The 15,876-nt window shown below is 37.5% G+C and overlaps 2 protein-coding genes across 2 annotated transcripts; one reads left to right on the top strand and one right to left on the bottom strand.

The window, feature by feature from the left end:
• The first annotated feature begins 678 nt into the window (after window positions 1-678).
• LOC145496819 (CCR4-NOT transcription complex subunit 7-like) lies at window positions 679-7,311 on the top strand. The gene is made up of 7 exons (XM_081476569.1): window positions 679-845; window positions 965-1,198; window positions 2,974-3,167; window positions 3,900-4,061; window positions 4,586-4,763; window positions 5,415-5,492; window positions 5,885-7,311. Exons 2-7 carry the CDS (start codon window positions 1,088-1,090, stop codon window positions 6,011-6,013), a joined length of 852 nt encoding a protein of 283 aa, XP_081332695.1. The 5' UTR covers window positions 679-845; window positions 965-1,087; the 3' UTR covers window positions 6,014-7,311.
• Window positions 7,312-9,715: 2,404 nt separating this feature from the next.
• Window positions 9,716-12,792, bottom strand: LOC145496820 (uncharacterized). The gene is made up of 3 exons (XM_081476570.1): window positions 12,453-12,792; window positions 12,225-12,310; window positions 9,716-11,518 (listed from the first exon to the last, which is right to left on the bottom strand). The coding sequence occupies exons 1-3, from the start codon at window positions 12,640-12,642 to the stop codon at window positions 11,360-11,362; spliced, it is 435 nt and encodes a 144-aa protein (XP_081332696.1). The 5' UTR covers window positions 12,643-12,792; the 3' UTR covers window positions 9,716-11,359.
• Window positions 12,793-15,876: the final 3,084 nt, after the last annotated feature.

The raw sequence follows: 15,876 nt of genomic DNA, 5'->3' as shown, positions 1-15,876 counted from the left end.
GCGCGCTCAACGGAAAACGTCAGTGTTTTTCGATATTTTATTACGTCAACATGAGCACAAAAAACAAAACTGACAGTGAATTTTCTCGCGTTTCCTTCGGTGAAATTCCGTTAAATTTGGCAGATTGGTAGTAAATATTTTACTTTAGTCGGAGCTCGTTTTTCAGGGAAATCTATAAGACCAGATTTTTTTGCAGCGGTAAGAGACATAAATTTGAAAATATCGAAAAAACTGCCTTTACAAACCCTACTTTTTTCGTGTTTAAAATTCGTTCACCACTGGAAGCGATGTGATGTAAAAATTTTGGAAGATTTCACCGAAGAAAATTCATGAAAATCACAAATAAAGCCATAAAAACAGTAAAAAACACATTTGTTTGGGCATTTAAAATTAAAGACTAAATCCCAAAATTTTAACAGAGATGATAGCAAAATACTATTTAATCATTGCTTATTATATGTAATAAGTTTGAGAGGACTAGGTGTGAAAGCGAAAACATAATACTTGCGTGCGCAACGCCATAAGTGATTACCCTATGGAGACACCTTAATTAAACGAGATACTTACAAAAGTTTCTCCCGTTCCCGCCAAACCTTTCTTTTGCGACAGGTCGTGACTCCAGTTCGTTCCCAGATCTCAAGGAGAGTTAATTATTGCGGTTTTCCTCAAAAATGAATGCGTCGTTGACGAATCGAATTATGCGCAGTCCGCCATTTTGTGTATACGAACGAGAAACTGAAAGAGAGTAACATTTGGATGCGTTCAATTCAATATTTTTTGGATTTAGTTTTGCACTTTAGCCAGTTTGGGATTCCACAAGGGAGGACGGTGTTTGAAGGTTGAAAGTAAGCACTTTTTCTAATTTAATCGCGACAACATCATCAGCACTTCAGCATGCGAATCGAATTTGTTCAACTCGGTGCTGCAATTTTATTTGGATGTCTTTATGTTCGTTATGTTTTAGATCGTGTCTCTCGGAGTGCAGGGACTATCCTGCAAGGAGCGAAAGTGGATTTACGTATGCATAGAGGCCGCTTGAGTTAACCCAGGGTGAGAGTGTTGGTTGGTTCGTAGTGATTACAACAAAATGCCATCCAACGTGACGAATTTCAACATCCGAGATGTCTGGAAAAATAACATGGAAGAAGAGTTCGCCAAAATTCGAGACATAGTAGAAAACTACCCTTATGTTGCTATGGTAAGGATGTTAAGGTTTGTTGTTTTAGCCAAATAGAAGCTAGTTTGTGTGATGACTGTTTTCACATAAGAGGCTGGTAGTGGGTAGCTAGATAGATCATCTAGCATTGGTTTTCTACTGGGAATTGATAATTTAACGTAGGTCTGATTTGGACAGTGAAATTTTGTTGCTTGTACTGCTTGGCTAATGCAAAAAATCAGGTCAATGTTTGTGATATTGCAATTGTCTCAGGATTTTAAAGCATGCTTCTATACATCTCCTATAACAATTTTTTGTTGTTGTACAAAACAATGTTGAGCAGGATTTAGGTTTGATTCACACACCCAAAAGATTCAGTTGTAAGCTTGTTGCCTGCGACAAAGTTGGAAAACTGTCTAAATCTGCCCTTAGTGTGTAAACGAGATGGTTATCCCCAACATAGTCAATCAAACCCAATTGAACTGTATTTCAATCCACGGATTGAGTTCAACTGAGCTTGGCAATCAAACCAAATCAAACTCACACAAAAATAATTGGACAATCAAACTAAATCGAACTTTTGATTTCTGAACTTTGTGTTTTTTTGTAAAACTGGTGTTGAAAATCAATAACAAGTTTTTCGAGGCTTGAGTTACTTTGGTATACCGGTAACTTGTGTTTTTCGTGTTTTCAAGACCACATAACGTAATCTTTGTTCAAGTGGATTCACTCACCAAACGCAATTGAATGGATTGTGTTCAACTGAATTCGTTTGCTGAACCCAATTGAACACAATCTAATGGATTGAGTTTGGTTCGGTTCGATTTGTCAGACTGAGTTCAATTGGTTTGGGAAATCAAACTCACACAAAGTTCGGGGTTTGATTTGGCTCGATTGCTGAACTCAATTGAACTCAATCCACAAATTGAGTTCGATTGAGTTCAATAAATTTCTGAACGTTTGATTGACTATGCTGAGGTTATCACAGTGAAAGTCTACTTTTACTCAATGTTGTCATATGTAATTATTACATGTCTTTCCTATTTTTACACTGTCATTCAAGACAAAGGGTTACATGACACTTGAGGAAGTTAAGTTATCAATCTCTAGAGAGGAAACAGCCAGCTGAGCCAAAATATATAAGACATCCAGCTTGTCTACTCTGGCTATCAAATTCTGCTTAGAAGATCATATTGTCTGAGGAAGACAGGTCATGCAAGTGCATTAACATTGCATTTTCATGATGATTCTCACTAGCATTGGCAGGCGTGGACCTAGGATAAATGGGGACTGTATTCTCAAGCAACAAGCACTGAAGACGCAAGCTTTTAGAAGGGTCTGTGGCCATGCTCCCCCTGGAAATGTTTTGGATTTTAACTCCCTAAAGTCCCCTTTCCTGGGTTTCTGTGTCATTCTGAAAAATCTGGCTGACTTCTGTAAAACGGTTGAAACTGGTATGGATCCACACCTGAACAGTGTGGTAAAATTGTTGTAAGACACCTGATTCCTAATCAATCCCTAGAAATAAGACTCTACTTAGCTTTCTTTTTGCAAAACATTATTGATACTGAATGCACAAGGTGACAGTAGAAAGTGTCTCCACTCCATCCTCTGGAGAAGTGTTCAGACAACCTGTTGTACTGAAAATATGGTGTGAAATGTCTTGAATTATGAGGTCCTTTTGGTTACCAGATGAAGAAATTCTCTATATTATGTTACTATTTTTTTATCAGTACAGTTTATTGATTATCATTCAATAGGGTTGGTCATTGCTGATGCACACAAATGCTTACAACTTTCTTGTTGCTGAATCTTAGGACACAGAATTTCCCGGTGTTGTTGCACGACCCATAGGAGAGTTCCGCAGCACTTCAGATTATCAATATCAACTTCTAAGGTGTAATGTGGACTTGCTGAAGATCATACAACTTGGTTTATCATTTTACAATGAGAAGGGACAGCAAGCACCAGTTGGAGCCACTTGCCAGTTCAACTTCAAGTTTAATTTGACGTGAGTTTGTTTATTTAGTAAAAGGCATGGTAGCCTAGAAGTTAGTGCACTAGACTCTAGATGCAGCGGTCCAGGCCCCCAGCTGGTGTCACTGCATGGTGTTCTTAGGCAGGACATTTTGCTTTTACAGTGTCTCCACCTCCACTCCAGGGGTTTCATTAAGGGCTAGGCATTGGGCTAATTGACCTGCCTTGAGGACTATTTTGCCCATCTGGTTTGACCCCCTAGAGGAAAGTTTTTCTTTTAACTGAGTTCTGTTAAAATAGTTTTGCCTGCCTGTTAACACCAGTTGCCCTCCTGATGAAACCACTGATTCCAGGCTGAAGAAATGGGTACTGGTGAATTCAAATGCTGGCAGATAATGCTGAGATGGACTAACACTTCTATCCAGGAAGGATTGGAACTACTAGTTGCTTTGTGTTACAGAAACTGGTTGAGTTAAATGCTAGCCACCTAGGTAGCGTGGATCATTTGTTGACTTTTGTTTATTTACTGTATTCAAGTTCACTTCAGCCCATCTGTGATGTGGCAGGTCAGCATTTAGCTTTCAGCTTAATTTCATTGCCAAAGAATTAAAAAAACTTCTCAATATTTATAGAGGATTTATTGAGTGAGAAAACACCAACCAATGAAGATGTTAAAAAAAGAATTGTTTGCGTCAATATTGCTACAAAACTTACTGTTTTAATTAAATTAATCACAGAATTGGTTGCCTTTGTTTGCCTATTATAGGGAGGACATGTACGCTCAGGACTCTATAGATTTACTCAACCGAGCGGGTATTCAGTTTAAAAGACATGAAGAAGATGGAATCGATGTAGGTGACTTTGCAGAGCTTCTTATAACATCAGGACTTGTGTTGAATGAAGATGTCAAATGGTTATCATTTCATAGGTAAGACTACCTTCCTTGGTGTGACCATTTTTAATCATTCTTGAGGTCAAAGATAAGAATAGTTGGTCACACTAGAGCTGAACACAGACTCAAATTTTTTAACATGGCTTTTTAATGTCCACATGCATATGTAGTTTTTTGCAATGTTGTTTTAACTTTATTTTTTGTAATAAATTATGATCTGAAATCATTTATGCCTAGCTAGAGATCAAAACTGATGCAAAATTCTGTGCAAATCAGGATGAGTTTGTATCTCATTTACAAGTGCTTGTCCTGGATATAAATTCTGTGTTTTCCCTTCAGAAAACACAGAAACTGGGTTTGATACAACAGTGATGTGAATTTTGTACCTTTTGGTCATCACTAGATATCTTAATCAGGCTTAGAACTCTGGCTTAGAACAGTCCCAAAGACAGTAGCAAGATTTTCAATTGGATCAAATGATTTTTTCTTTACTTTAAACTTTTCCAGTTGTATTTTCTCTTTTTACATTGTAATTACTTGGCAATGCTTTCTGTTTGTAGTGGGTATGATTTCGCCTACCTACTAAAAGTCCTAACAGCACAGAATTTACCAAGTGAGGAATCTGAGTTCTTTGACCTTCTGAAGCTATACTTTCCAAATATTTATGATGTAAAATACTTGATGAAAAGTTGCAAGAGCCTAAAAGGTGGCCTACAAGAAGTGGCGGAACTGTTAGAGGTGTGTAGTTTTACGAAGTTTTTCAATTTAGTAGATGAAGTATTTGGCCAAAGTACTTTGTGTACCTGGCCTTAAACAAGTTTCTCACAAGATACACATGACCTGGCCAAAACCATCTTTGGTTCTGACACGGAAAGAGGAAGTGTGTGTTGGGGGGAAGGTATAGGGGGGGGGGGTGGGGGTTGAAGGCACATTTAAATGCATGAGGGGGTGATTGCATGTGGGGTAAAAGCCCTTACCTACTTCAGATCTGCAATACATGTGATTTCACATACCCTACTTCAGGTGTTGGCAGAAAAAATGCTGTCAGTACCAAGCTCTTGTTTCTTGTTTCTGTTCATATGGCACATAGGATTGCATTACAAAAAGCCTTATACTCACTTTTTGGTTTAGTTCTCTGACACTGCATTTTAATCATGAATTTAAAGATAAATCATTAGTAAAATAAAATAGAGAATAGAGATTTTCCCTTTCATGTGATATTTTAGATCACACTGGAAACGTATATTAATTTATTTTGTGTAGCATTGAGCTATAAAGTAATTCTTCCATTCCATCAGACTCTGCAGCAAGCACGCAATTTACAGATTAAAGTTTTGTAATCTTATATTAATAATTTTTCTTTGGTAATCTTTTTCTTTCTGTTTTTAGCTTGAAAGAGTAGGACCCCAACATCAAGCAGGGAGTGATAGCTTATTAACTGGAAATGCATTTTTTAGAATGAGAGAGGTATGATGTATTTTTGTACTCTTTTCTTGATACAAATGAGGTAAATTGGAACTATGTCAGGATTTGTGAAAGGGCTTCTATTCCTTGACAGGTTCATAGAATATTATTATCTAAGAGATAATTGATGAGAAAGGGAAAATTATTCATAGTACCCCATAGTTCTTGTATGTGGTGGCTCCAATCTGCCCTTGGCAGATCAGATCATTTGTATAAACAGAAATCAGTCAATTCAGGAATTAAGAGTCTGATGATCTCAATCTTCTCTCATGATCAGGTTCCTCTGTCAACTCACTTCATGGGGTTGGATAATGATTTTGTGAACACAGTCATTGGCTCAACATGAACAGCATCAATAGATAATTTATAATATTGTTATTTTGTACTTGCTGCAGATGTTTTTCGAGGACAATATAGATGATGCAAAATATTGTGGACATCTGTATGGTTTGGGGACGTCCTATGTGAATGGTGGGCAAGCTTACAGTGGTCCATCTTCTAACAGTAATACCAATTCTTCCTGATACCTTCATGTATATTGCTCTGTGAAGCTTTACACATAGACATTGTAAATCTAGATTTTAACCAGGCATCCAAATATCCCTTCCCTTGAGGAATCTTAGCAAGATTTTTAATCGTCACTTAGTTTCAAGATATTTTGCCAGCATTCATGTTCCTGGAAACGGTTCCATTTTTTTTTTAGTGCGATAGACTGTATTATTTTGAAGATAATATTTAGTGTGATAACTACATCCATCAGCTACTGGTGATGGGATTTCACTGTCTGCTCGTTTATGCTTTTACCTAAAACCATGTTAACATAATAAGATAGTTTTGTAAATGAACATTCAAGCCTCCCTTCTAAGGACACTTTGCCAAGTTGTCTGTCATAAATATTAATAATTAAACCAATTTACAGCAACATTCATTTCACGGAACTTAGAAGTCGTCAATTTTCGTTACCCAAGTTTATAGACTATGACATGTCTTAAATTAGGATTTTTTCCCCCATTTTTATGTACTTAGATAATTTAACATTTTTAAGGTGAACCCACTATTCAGTAGAATTTGGCAGGAACAAGGATGCTTGCAAATTTGCATTATAATCAAGAATCATTAAAGCCTTTTATAGTTTTTAGATTTAACATGATTGTTATAAATGAAGAATATATATTGCACTGCATGCATGCTAAACTGTGCAATCATTTTAGTTTCAACCATTACGTTTGGATTCTGCTATCCTAAAATGTACACAGTACATTATGTCTCCTTATGTTTTTATTCCCCATATAGCAGATTTCCGATGAGATTTATAAAATATTGAACTAAATTGAACCAAATCACAGGCAAAGCAGTACAGTGGCAAAGTGAACAAAACATGGCAAAGCTATTATTGCAAATAGCTGAGAACCAAATTTATTGATAAGACCACATATTTTGATGTTCTTACTAGTTGGAATAAGTTACCACATTCTATTAAAGCTAACCCAAAGCTAGTCTTTTTATTAGTAAAAGACAGCATCTTGGAAGAGTGCCCTGTTCCTAACAGCCAACCTGTTGCAAACACACAGAAAAAAGTAAAACACATCACACTGACAAGACTATACTTGTACCTAGGGATGAAACTTAACATAGCACAGATCTGTTATATTCTACAAAGTTGGGAATCCATCCATTTTTACAGTTCTGTAAAAAAGTTTGTTTACTGCAAACGCATGCCTTTAATATCCCAAACTCATAACTTTCAAGACTTGTAAGTAGTAGTTTAGAAGATTTTGCAAGAAATTGTTATTAAAGTTCAAAATAATGCAACTTGAGAAATCATTGTAAAGCACTTGGTTTTGGTTATTGTATTTGAGTACACCGAAAAAAAAAAAGCGATCTTTCTCCAAGGGACATGAACTACCAGTACAAAAGTGCACACAAATGATCTTCAGTCTTAAACCATCCATTACAAAGTTTGTGAGCGCAGGGTTGCCACGGTCAGGGAAACGTCAGGGAAAATAAGAGTTTATTCAAGGTCAGGGAAAAGTCAGGGAGTTTCTAAATCCCTATTCAAAGTCAGCAAAAAGTCAGGGAATTTATATTAAGGTTGCCTCAAATTATGTATAGACAAGGCAATTTTGCTTTAAAAATTATCTGAGCCATCCTTATTTTTGTTGATTCATGGCCAGAATAGTCATCCTGCAGGGTCAGTGAAAATTGCTTTACAGTCAGTGAAAAGTCAGCGATTTGTTTTGTTCCAGTGGGTGGCAACCCTGGAGGATGTTCATCTTAAGGAAAACCCAGCATTTGAATGACAATCTTCATAACTAACATTTTTTCCCTTCTTCATCTGAGCTCAGTCATCTAGGCTGGCCAGATTTCTAAGACTTTGCCTCACCACCACTTACTTTGCAAAAGTTTTGATGCATTCTACTAAGAAGGTAGACAAGCCTGGGTAGAGTTGAACCCAGTTACTGAGATCTCGGTAACCATGTGAAAAATATTTCATGTCAACACTCCAGCCTCGTCATCATGACCGAAATAGAATTTTCTCTGGGCAGCCTGTAAAACATTGTTTTGCCATGTCTGCCTTAATTGGTGTGAATGAATAAAATTTATGCAGCTACTTTTTTGTGTGTTTTTCACATGAATTTTACAAGGTCTTTGTGTAGAACAAGCCATGTTTTTTCCTTGTTTTGTCTTGTTAACAGGATATAATCACATAGGGGCCAAACCACCCCCCCCCCCCGCCCCCTAGTGTTTCATGAAGGCTATACTTGCTTGGTTTATATATTTCTGAACCAAGTTTGGCAGATGAGCTTTCTTTGTTCTCCAGTTTATTTTAATTTAGAAGTTGTGACAAAATGTTAGATTATGACATCATAATTGATGACGTCACCAAAACGTGCTATAATTTTTTGTATAATCTGATGTAAAGATTGTGTCATTGGAAAGGCCTTGACTTGAGGAGTAAAATGCTGGAAACCATTTTTTGCTATGATAATTATTTTTTGAGATATGTTAAATTAATATTTTTTGCTGTCCCCCCTGGAATTTGCTTAACCATACTGTCCTTCTTAAGTCAGTCTCTCTGGTTTATTTTTTTCAGTTTTTTTCTAGGAAGGCTAATGATCTAGAAAAATAGAAAGCTTGATGTTGTAAAAAATCGTATGGTTTTAGAAATTTGATTTTCGGCTATGTTAGGATGGTATTAACAGTAAAAAGAACGGGTGACATCACAGGTTATGACATAACAAAACTAATTTTAACGCAGTAACACTTGAGGGATAATTTTTTATTCCGATTTTCTTCTTTATTTTTGCTTTAGTCATCTGGCACATCACATGTGCAACATAGCTGCATTTGCTGGAACAAAATTACGGCTCCAATTTGGGTATTTTTCTCAAGGGGAGCCCCTGTATTTTGCGGAGTTATTTTTCATATTTAAAAATGCCATATTTCATTTAATTTTTGTAATATGGACAAAATTTTTTCAGGTTTCAACTCCCCTTGATGTGCTCTTTTGAACACATTTTTTAAAATGTGCATGCATATTAAAAACTTCAAAAGTGGCAAAAAACGTGACGTCATCACTGTGACGTCACAATTTTGACATTTACTGACATTTTTCACATAAATATAATTGGCAATAGGTCTCCTGCTCATCTGCCAAGTTTGGTGTGGGAAGAGTCAATACTTTTTAAGTAATGCGAAATAATGTGAAATACCCAAGAACTGATGAAACATTTGGGGGTTTCTTTGGTCCCTATGTGAATTACCCTTATGAACACAAGACAAATTTGTCCCAACTAACCGACAGGTGCTCTTTGACATGACATCATGCTGATGGTAATGCTCTATTTGGAAAGAAAATTGTTATAATTTTTTCTTTCTTGCCTTGGTGTTTTGTGTTATTTTAATGTCTCTGTGTTCCTGGAGCTGCTAGTTTAAAGCCATTTAGACAAGTTCTACTTCCTGGGGGTTCACTTCACAAAAACAAACAAACCAGGTCAGCACAGTTGCTAAAACTTGCATATTTAGTATGTACTTAATATTTTCATCATTGGAAATTTATCATTCCTTTGAAATTTCCATACCATCAAATTGTGCATCACCTAAAAGGTACTGGTAATTAGTGTTGTACAATACAATGGCATTTTGTATTAAGAGTATTAGGTTTCAAAAATTGGTATTGGCCCTTACTATAAGGCATCTTACAGTAGTGATTTAGTCTTCATAGGTTACAAGAACATCTCTTTATTGACAAAAGATCTCTTCCACACTGCCAGTTTGTATATTTTTATTACTATATAAAATGCATAAAAAAAGACAGGCAAAAAAAAAGACAGGCAAAATTAACTTTCTTCCAAGAAACTCGGGAGCCCTTATTGAAAGATAAGAAAATGTCTTCTCTTTGATTGTTACTAACTTAGAAAAAGTTATCTACAGAATATCATGGGTGACAAATTACTCCTTAATTTACTTCTAAATTACTCCTGAAATTTCAACCGTCGATGCATGTGAAATTATTTCCTAATTTCACTAGTCACCATTAATTTGATTACCTATACTAATAATACCAATAGCGATTTTCAATTCAGTGTCGAAAGTAAGTAGACAATTACTTTGGTTTTGGTTTTAGTAATAGTTTGGGATTTTTTTTTTTGTATTTTAGTTTTTATTATTAAAAAAACAATAATAGTTTGAGATTGGCTGAGTAGTCTAATTGGTTGGTAATTGGTTTGGTTTTATGACACTCGATTGAAAACTGCTCTATTAGTAATAGTATTTAATTCTTAAATACACTTAAACTTTTCCAACTTTATGCTAGTCTTGCCCAGCCAAATCATGCAACGAAGACTCAAGACTAGTCATATGCAAGCAATGATAATCAGCAATGATTAATTTGCGGTGATGAACACAACTTAACATGCATTACAAAATTAATATTATTTTCGATCGAATTTTCATCTGTCTCTAAAACTCTGTAATATCTTTTCTGGACACAATAGAGAAACATAACTTTCTGAATAAATTTTCTTGATTACAAAAAATAACTACTGTGCATGTGTTGGACAATTTTATTAATATAATAATTATCTCAAAACTCTCAAAACCAACACAAGCACACTTGTGATGACCAGTAAGGAGAAACTTAACCCTTACAGCTGGAAAAATCCAAATGACTTATTCCCTGCAATTTCATTCGCTACCACTGTCAGTTTCTTCAATTGAATGGCCAAGGAAACTCCATCCAAGTCTACCAAACATGTAACAGCATTAATTTCATAAAATATGCCGTGTCAGCAGCGGTTTCATTAACGCTTCAAGCAGGTGGCAACTGCTTTTCACAGATGGGCAGAACTTTTGATTTGAACTTCTTTACAAGAACTTTCCCTAGATGGTCAAACCTGGTGGACAAGATCATCCTCACAGCTGGTCAAAAGACCTTTTCAGCTTGGGTGGTTTGTTTTCCTATTACTGATCATGTGATATTCTCAGAGAATTTTGTCTTTAACCCATCTATAAATTATTCATTCGTAGTCACGCAACTATTTGAAAACTTGAAAGCAAGAATTCTCAAGAGTACATCACATGGTCTGAAATGGGGCAACAAACTGCCCATGCTAAAAGGTCTGTTTGCCCAGTGCCTGGCCTTTAATGAAACCACTGATGTCAATGATTTTCAAGCACACCTGACTGCATAATAAACTCCAGTTTTCTTACTGCCATTCTACAATCACAATTGAAGGGGTGTGTGAAAAATACATATAAAGTGACTTCATTAAACTCAGCAGAAAAATTGCCAAAAATTATCATATTCACAGTTTTTCCTTGTTCTCCGAGAACTAGCAACTATCAATATTTTTTCCATAAAGTTCTCCTCATAGTCTTCTTTTGCAAAAGATGCAAAACATAAAATCCATCAGATGGATAGTGTTCTTGTGCAGTTGACAGGAAATTTGTTTCCTGCCAACAAATGACTGCCCACAAAACTTGCAGTGAATGGTGTCAGGCATCCTGTTGCAGTTGCAGACTGCAGTCTAAAAAAATGTCAACAAACAAGTTAACAACACACCATTACCAAGGTCAAATGCAAGCGATCTGCTGTGGCTAGGAAATGGTAAGCTGATTTTCAAAGAGGAATTAATCAAAATTTTCCACAAAACGCCGTCACTATCGATGGTCTCGCAGGTCTGGATATCGAGACATGCACCTTGAGCTAAACAAAATACTTATACTGAATGTTCTTGCAACCTTCATGGTACACGCTAAATTCAGGAAAAAAAACTATTTGAACGCCTTCATGAAGGGCATCTATCCACCATACTGTATTTTTAATGGTTAAGCATCTACATTTAATGTTTCAGTTGTCACGTTTTCGAATTCACATGTCAAATTCAGCAAACCCATCGAATATAATGCCGGTGAAATTGAAATCAAAATTATTAAACGCCAAAGCGGCTGGTTTAGTAACATAACGCAAGGTGTGAAAATTGTGATTTTGCACTGAGAGGAAGCTTACAAGTTTTGATACGAGTTCTTTTCTCTTTTCTTCATAAACGCATTGCAACCGATCGTTATCCTGTTGACTTTGAAACCCGAGAAAACTACCTCCTGAAGAAACGTCAAGGAACAAGGCGGTATTAATTCGCGGGTCGCCATGCTTGCATGTCAAATTTAAGAAGCGATTCAATCGATTCAAAGCGACCTGGGAAAAAAACACTTTAGCCATTGCACCGCTGCTACCTTTTCAGATTCCTTATTGTTGTTGTTACTATCGTTATCACGCTCCTCCGAATGACTGAACAGCCGGTTTCTTGTCGTTGAGCTATCTGTAAACAGACAAACACGTGTGAACAAGACTGCGTGCGGGGACGGCTTATCAACATCTACGTCTACTTCTAAAACGAACTAAAGAAACTAGAAAGATGCAATAAAATGAGACTAGACTTCTGCTTTGTGTAAAATACTTACTGTCTCCTTGGTAGTAATACGTAAGTTCTCTGTTCATGGTAGAAGTATTTCTCTGGTGCTTCCCGGATTTTCTCACATGCACACTCGTCAAGTACTGACAACTGACAACCAGCGCCAATGTGCGCTCACGTTTGGCGCCATCAATGACGTCATTAGCATCCAGGCCTTCGCGAATGTGGCACTCCCCCATTGGGACCCCATTATATTAGGGGTTTTTGGGAGACGGGATATTGCGGGAAATTTTGTGGGGTAAGGGATATTTACAACTTTTTTTTTCCTCACTGGGTAGATGTTTGTTTCTGATCTGATATATTTTTATAGTCAGGGTCCGGAAATTTTTTTTACACCAACTGAATTTTGCTTTCACATGCAAATTTCACTCATTCACGTCTGCCATGAACCAGTGTGATATGAACCGACGGTTCATTTAACAGTGTCTCAGAGACTTTTAAAAGAAGGTGGCACAGTTAAACGTCTAAAAAAAATTCGGTTTTAGCTCTAATTTATAGATTTTAATTGTATCATTATATAGTATATATCTAGTATTAGGACCTCTATGTAAACCACTTTTAGTGATGGAGCTTCCTAATAAAAGATTGTTACTACTACTAAAACCAGCTGCGATGATGTTCATAGAATTTCGCGAAATGAACGGCACTAAACAAACCCTTTCAGATTTCAGATTTCTCACTTTTCTACGTCTCACCCGACAAAAACAGTGGGCACAAAAGTTTGCGCCTCACGAGTTTGTCCGGCTATACACGCGAAATGAACTGCAAACGTGGGCGAGAGTTGAATATTCTGGACCTATTTTGATGAGAATTATAAAACACTCTTATATTAAACATAGTGATATTTTTCATTGAAACGTTAAGTAATGTTAACTTGAACAGCCGAGTATGAGTAAAGGAAATATCGGGCAAGTTTTGAATACAATAGAGTTAATTAACAAAGAGACCGAACATGAGAAAACTCTCAACTCCGCGCATAGCCGATGTCTCTTTTTGCACACAGCGGTGGTGAGTATAACAACACCATTGATTACCGATGATTTCTCACCTCGCCGCCGAACAAAGAAAATCAAAACAGATTGTTAGGCTGTGTCGGCAGGCAAACGAAACATTTAGTTTCAAATTGAATTAATTGCGGAAACCGCCAAAATGAGTGTGCGGAACAACCGTTTCGAACGTTAGCTTCGACAGAGCAAAGTCACTTTGTCAGTCACTTCTCTTCGATCGTCTACCAGTAATTTACATTCATCCTAGACTGTTCAGAGCCTCTCAATTTTTCAACGCACGCGAAAGAAAAAGCAAGTGAAACGAGCTCGAAGCAAGCTAGCCTGCGAGCAGGCTCACCTTTGATTCACACGCGCGAGCGGCGAAGCGCAAAGCGATCCGGCGGGAAGGAGTCTGGTGAAGAGGCGCCAAGAAAGTGAGCCTGCCTTGATCTCTGTAACTTTTTAAATTCTGCTTCGTCTGAGCGAAGTAAAATGCCATTGGTCGAAATCGGGAAAGGCAAGAAAACTGTCAATCTATTATGTTTGATGAAGAGAGATTAAATCCCCTTGGATTCGGTAACTTATAATGATAATAGGACTGAGTGTAGTCCAATTCGGTCTGTAATCATACAAGTGATTAACAAAATCGGACGACCGCGAAGCGGGAGTCCGATTTGTTAATCACGAGTATGATTATAGACTGAATTGGACAACACGATGTCCTGTTACCAATCAATCAAAACTATGACAAAATTCGAGAAACGAACAAACCATCGATCGATCGCTGAACGATCAAACGTCGTTATGGATGCATGCACGACGCGTACACTGTCCAATTAATGCTCAAATCGGACTGCTGGTAGCCAATCACGTTCGAGAATTTTGTTATAGTTTTGAATAACCGCGCAATAAAAAACAAGTCGTCCACATTTGGAGTCAGAGGAAGAGTTGAGTCCGCGTTTTACTGATGTTTTAACAAAGTTCCAGTCTATTTCTGGTTAAATTTCAAACTAAAGAGGGAGCAGGAAATAGAGGTTGAAAGTGTTAATGAATCAAGACGTACTTATCGTGTTGCCGACTGTATATGGGAAGAGTTAAATATTACAAACGTATGTGATTGCAAGCGGGCAACGAAACAACACGAAGGCGTTTACCCGTTTGCCAACATCGTCAAAGACCAGATTATCAAAGCAAGATCACATGGAATCAAGTGTGTGTCTTTGACAGTTTTTCTTCGGCAAAACTTTATCAACAACGGATATCGCGCCTACATTGTTATGAAAAAAGATTTAAAATTTTCCCGAGAGATCTGAGCTGTCAAAGTTCATACTTCCGGTGAAAATTAATTGACTTATTCTTTTCTGCGGTTTCCGGGGTGGAAATAGAAAATTTGCAGAGATCAGGGCAGGCTCACTTTCTCGTCTCGCGGCTTCGCCGCGCGCTTGTGCTCCAACGTGAGCCTGCTCGCAGGCTAGAAGCAAGCGGGGGTGGGATCGGTTCAAGTCAAGTCTCCCGTTTTGCGCTGGCGTCCAGTTCTCTCTCTATTCCACGCGCGTCTGAATAAAAAAAGATACGAGAAGAAAGAGAACTGTGAAGAGTCTATCTTTATCCAGGGGCACCCAAAGGCCTTTTTAAATCACCTCCGATTTTCAAAAGAGATTTGTCACCTCTACTTATTTAACGCCTCTTGATTTCGCTGATTGATAAAAATGTCGTTTCGGGTAGAAAAAAAAAAAGTTCATAATTTTGGGAAAGGCAATAAGAACTAAGCCGGGATTGGGAAGTGGACAATAAAGCGCTGATAAATTCGAGAAGACTCACTGAGAGTTGCCCTGTAAAACCGAATAGATACAATTTTCCTAGCGCGGCTCACAGAACACTTCAGATAGCGTATGAAAACAGTGAGCGAATAGCGTGGTTGGGTCTGGGTTGGGTGTAGTCTCGCTTTGGGATATTCGTATAAACATAGGCCTACGGGGAGTACGGGCTGGGGCGGGGGCTGGGTTGGGGGGGGGGGGAGCTGCAGCCTCCCCAGTTTCAGAAATTTTTGGCAAAACGCTGATGATTCTGGCAAAAGTACTCGGGAGAAAGCTTTCAGTAAAAGGTGGTCGAGGCCAGGCTTGTAGGCTACTTTCTCAGATGTTTGTCTTGTCAAAACGGAGTTAAGGTCAAATGATCCAAGGATCCAGGTATTCTGTTTTGGAACAACCATATATCGTTTAGATGTGTATCTTGGAAAATTATTTCCATCAACAAAACAATGACAAAAGAATCAAAACAAACGAAGACCTAGACTTTTGTATTTGTGGTTGCTCTGAAAAGAGTCGTTTTGAATGGCTCCACAAAGAACTAGAATTAACTGTTTGTTTTATAAGTTTCTGATTTCACTAGACTGTCGATCAAGGTCATAGGGTATGCGAGGTTCCA

The sequence above is a fragment of the Orbicella franksi genome, chromosome 9 (assembly GCF_964199315.1).
Source record: "Orbicella franksi chromosome 9, jaOrbFran1.1, whole genome shotgun sequence".
In the NCBI taxonomy this organism is placed as follows: Eukaryota; Metazoa; Cnidaria; class Anthozoa; order Scleractinia; family Merulinidae; genus Orbicella; species Orbicella franksi.
The sequence above is the reverse complement of the archived record's forward strand: the minus strand, read 5'-3'. Positions and strand labels throughout refer to the sequence as shown.

Bases quoted from the DNA above. Each gene is read 5' to 3' on its own strand.
- LOC145496819 (XM_081476569.1), top strand. From the start codon at position 1,088: ATGCCATCCAACGTGACGAATTTCAACATCCGAGATGTCTGGAAAAAT. The intron at 3,168-3,899 runs GTGAGTTTGTTT...TGCCTATTATAG, and splicing joins AACTTCAAGTTTAATTTGAC to GGAGGACATGTACGCTCAGG. The intron at 4,062-4,585 runs GTAAGACTACCT...TTCTGTTTGTAG, and splicing joins AAATGGTTATCATTTCATAG to TGGGTATGATTTCGCCTACC.
- LOC145496820 (XM_081476570.1), bottom strand. From the start codon at position 12,642: ATGGGGGAGTGCCACATTCGCGAAGGCCTGGATGCTAATGACGTCATT. The intron at 12,311-12,452 runs GTAAGTATTTTA...GTCTGTTTACAG, and splicing joins GTATTACTACCAAGGAGACA to ATAGCTCAACGACAAGAAAC. The intron at 11,519-12,224 runs GTAGCAGCGGTG...ACATTTTTTTAG, and splicing joins ACAATAAGGAATCTGAAAAG to ACTGCAGTCTGCAACTGCAA.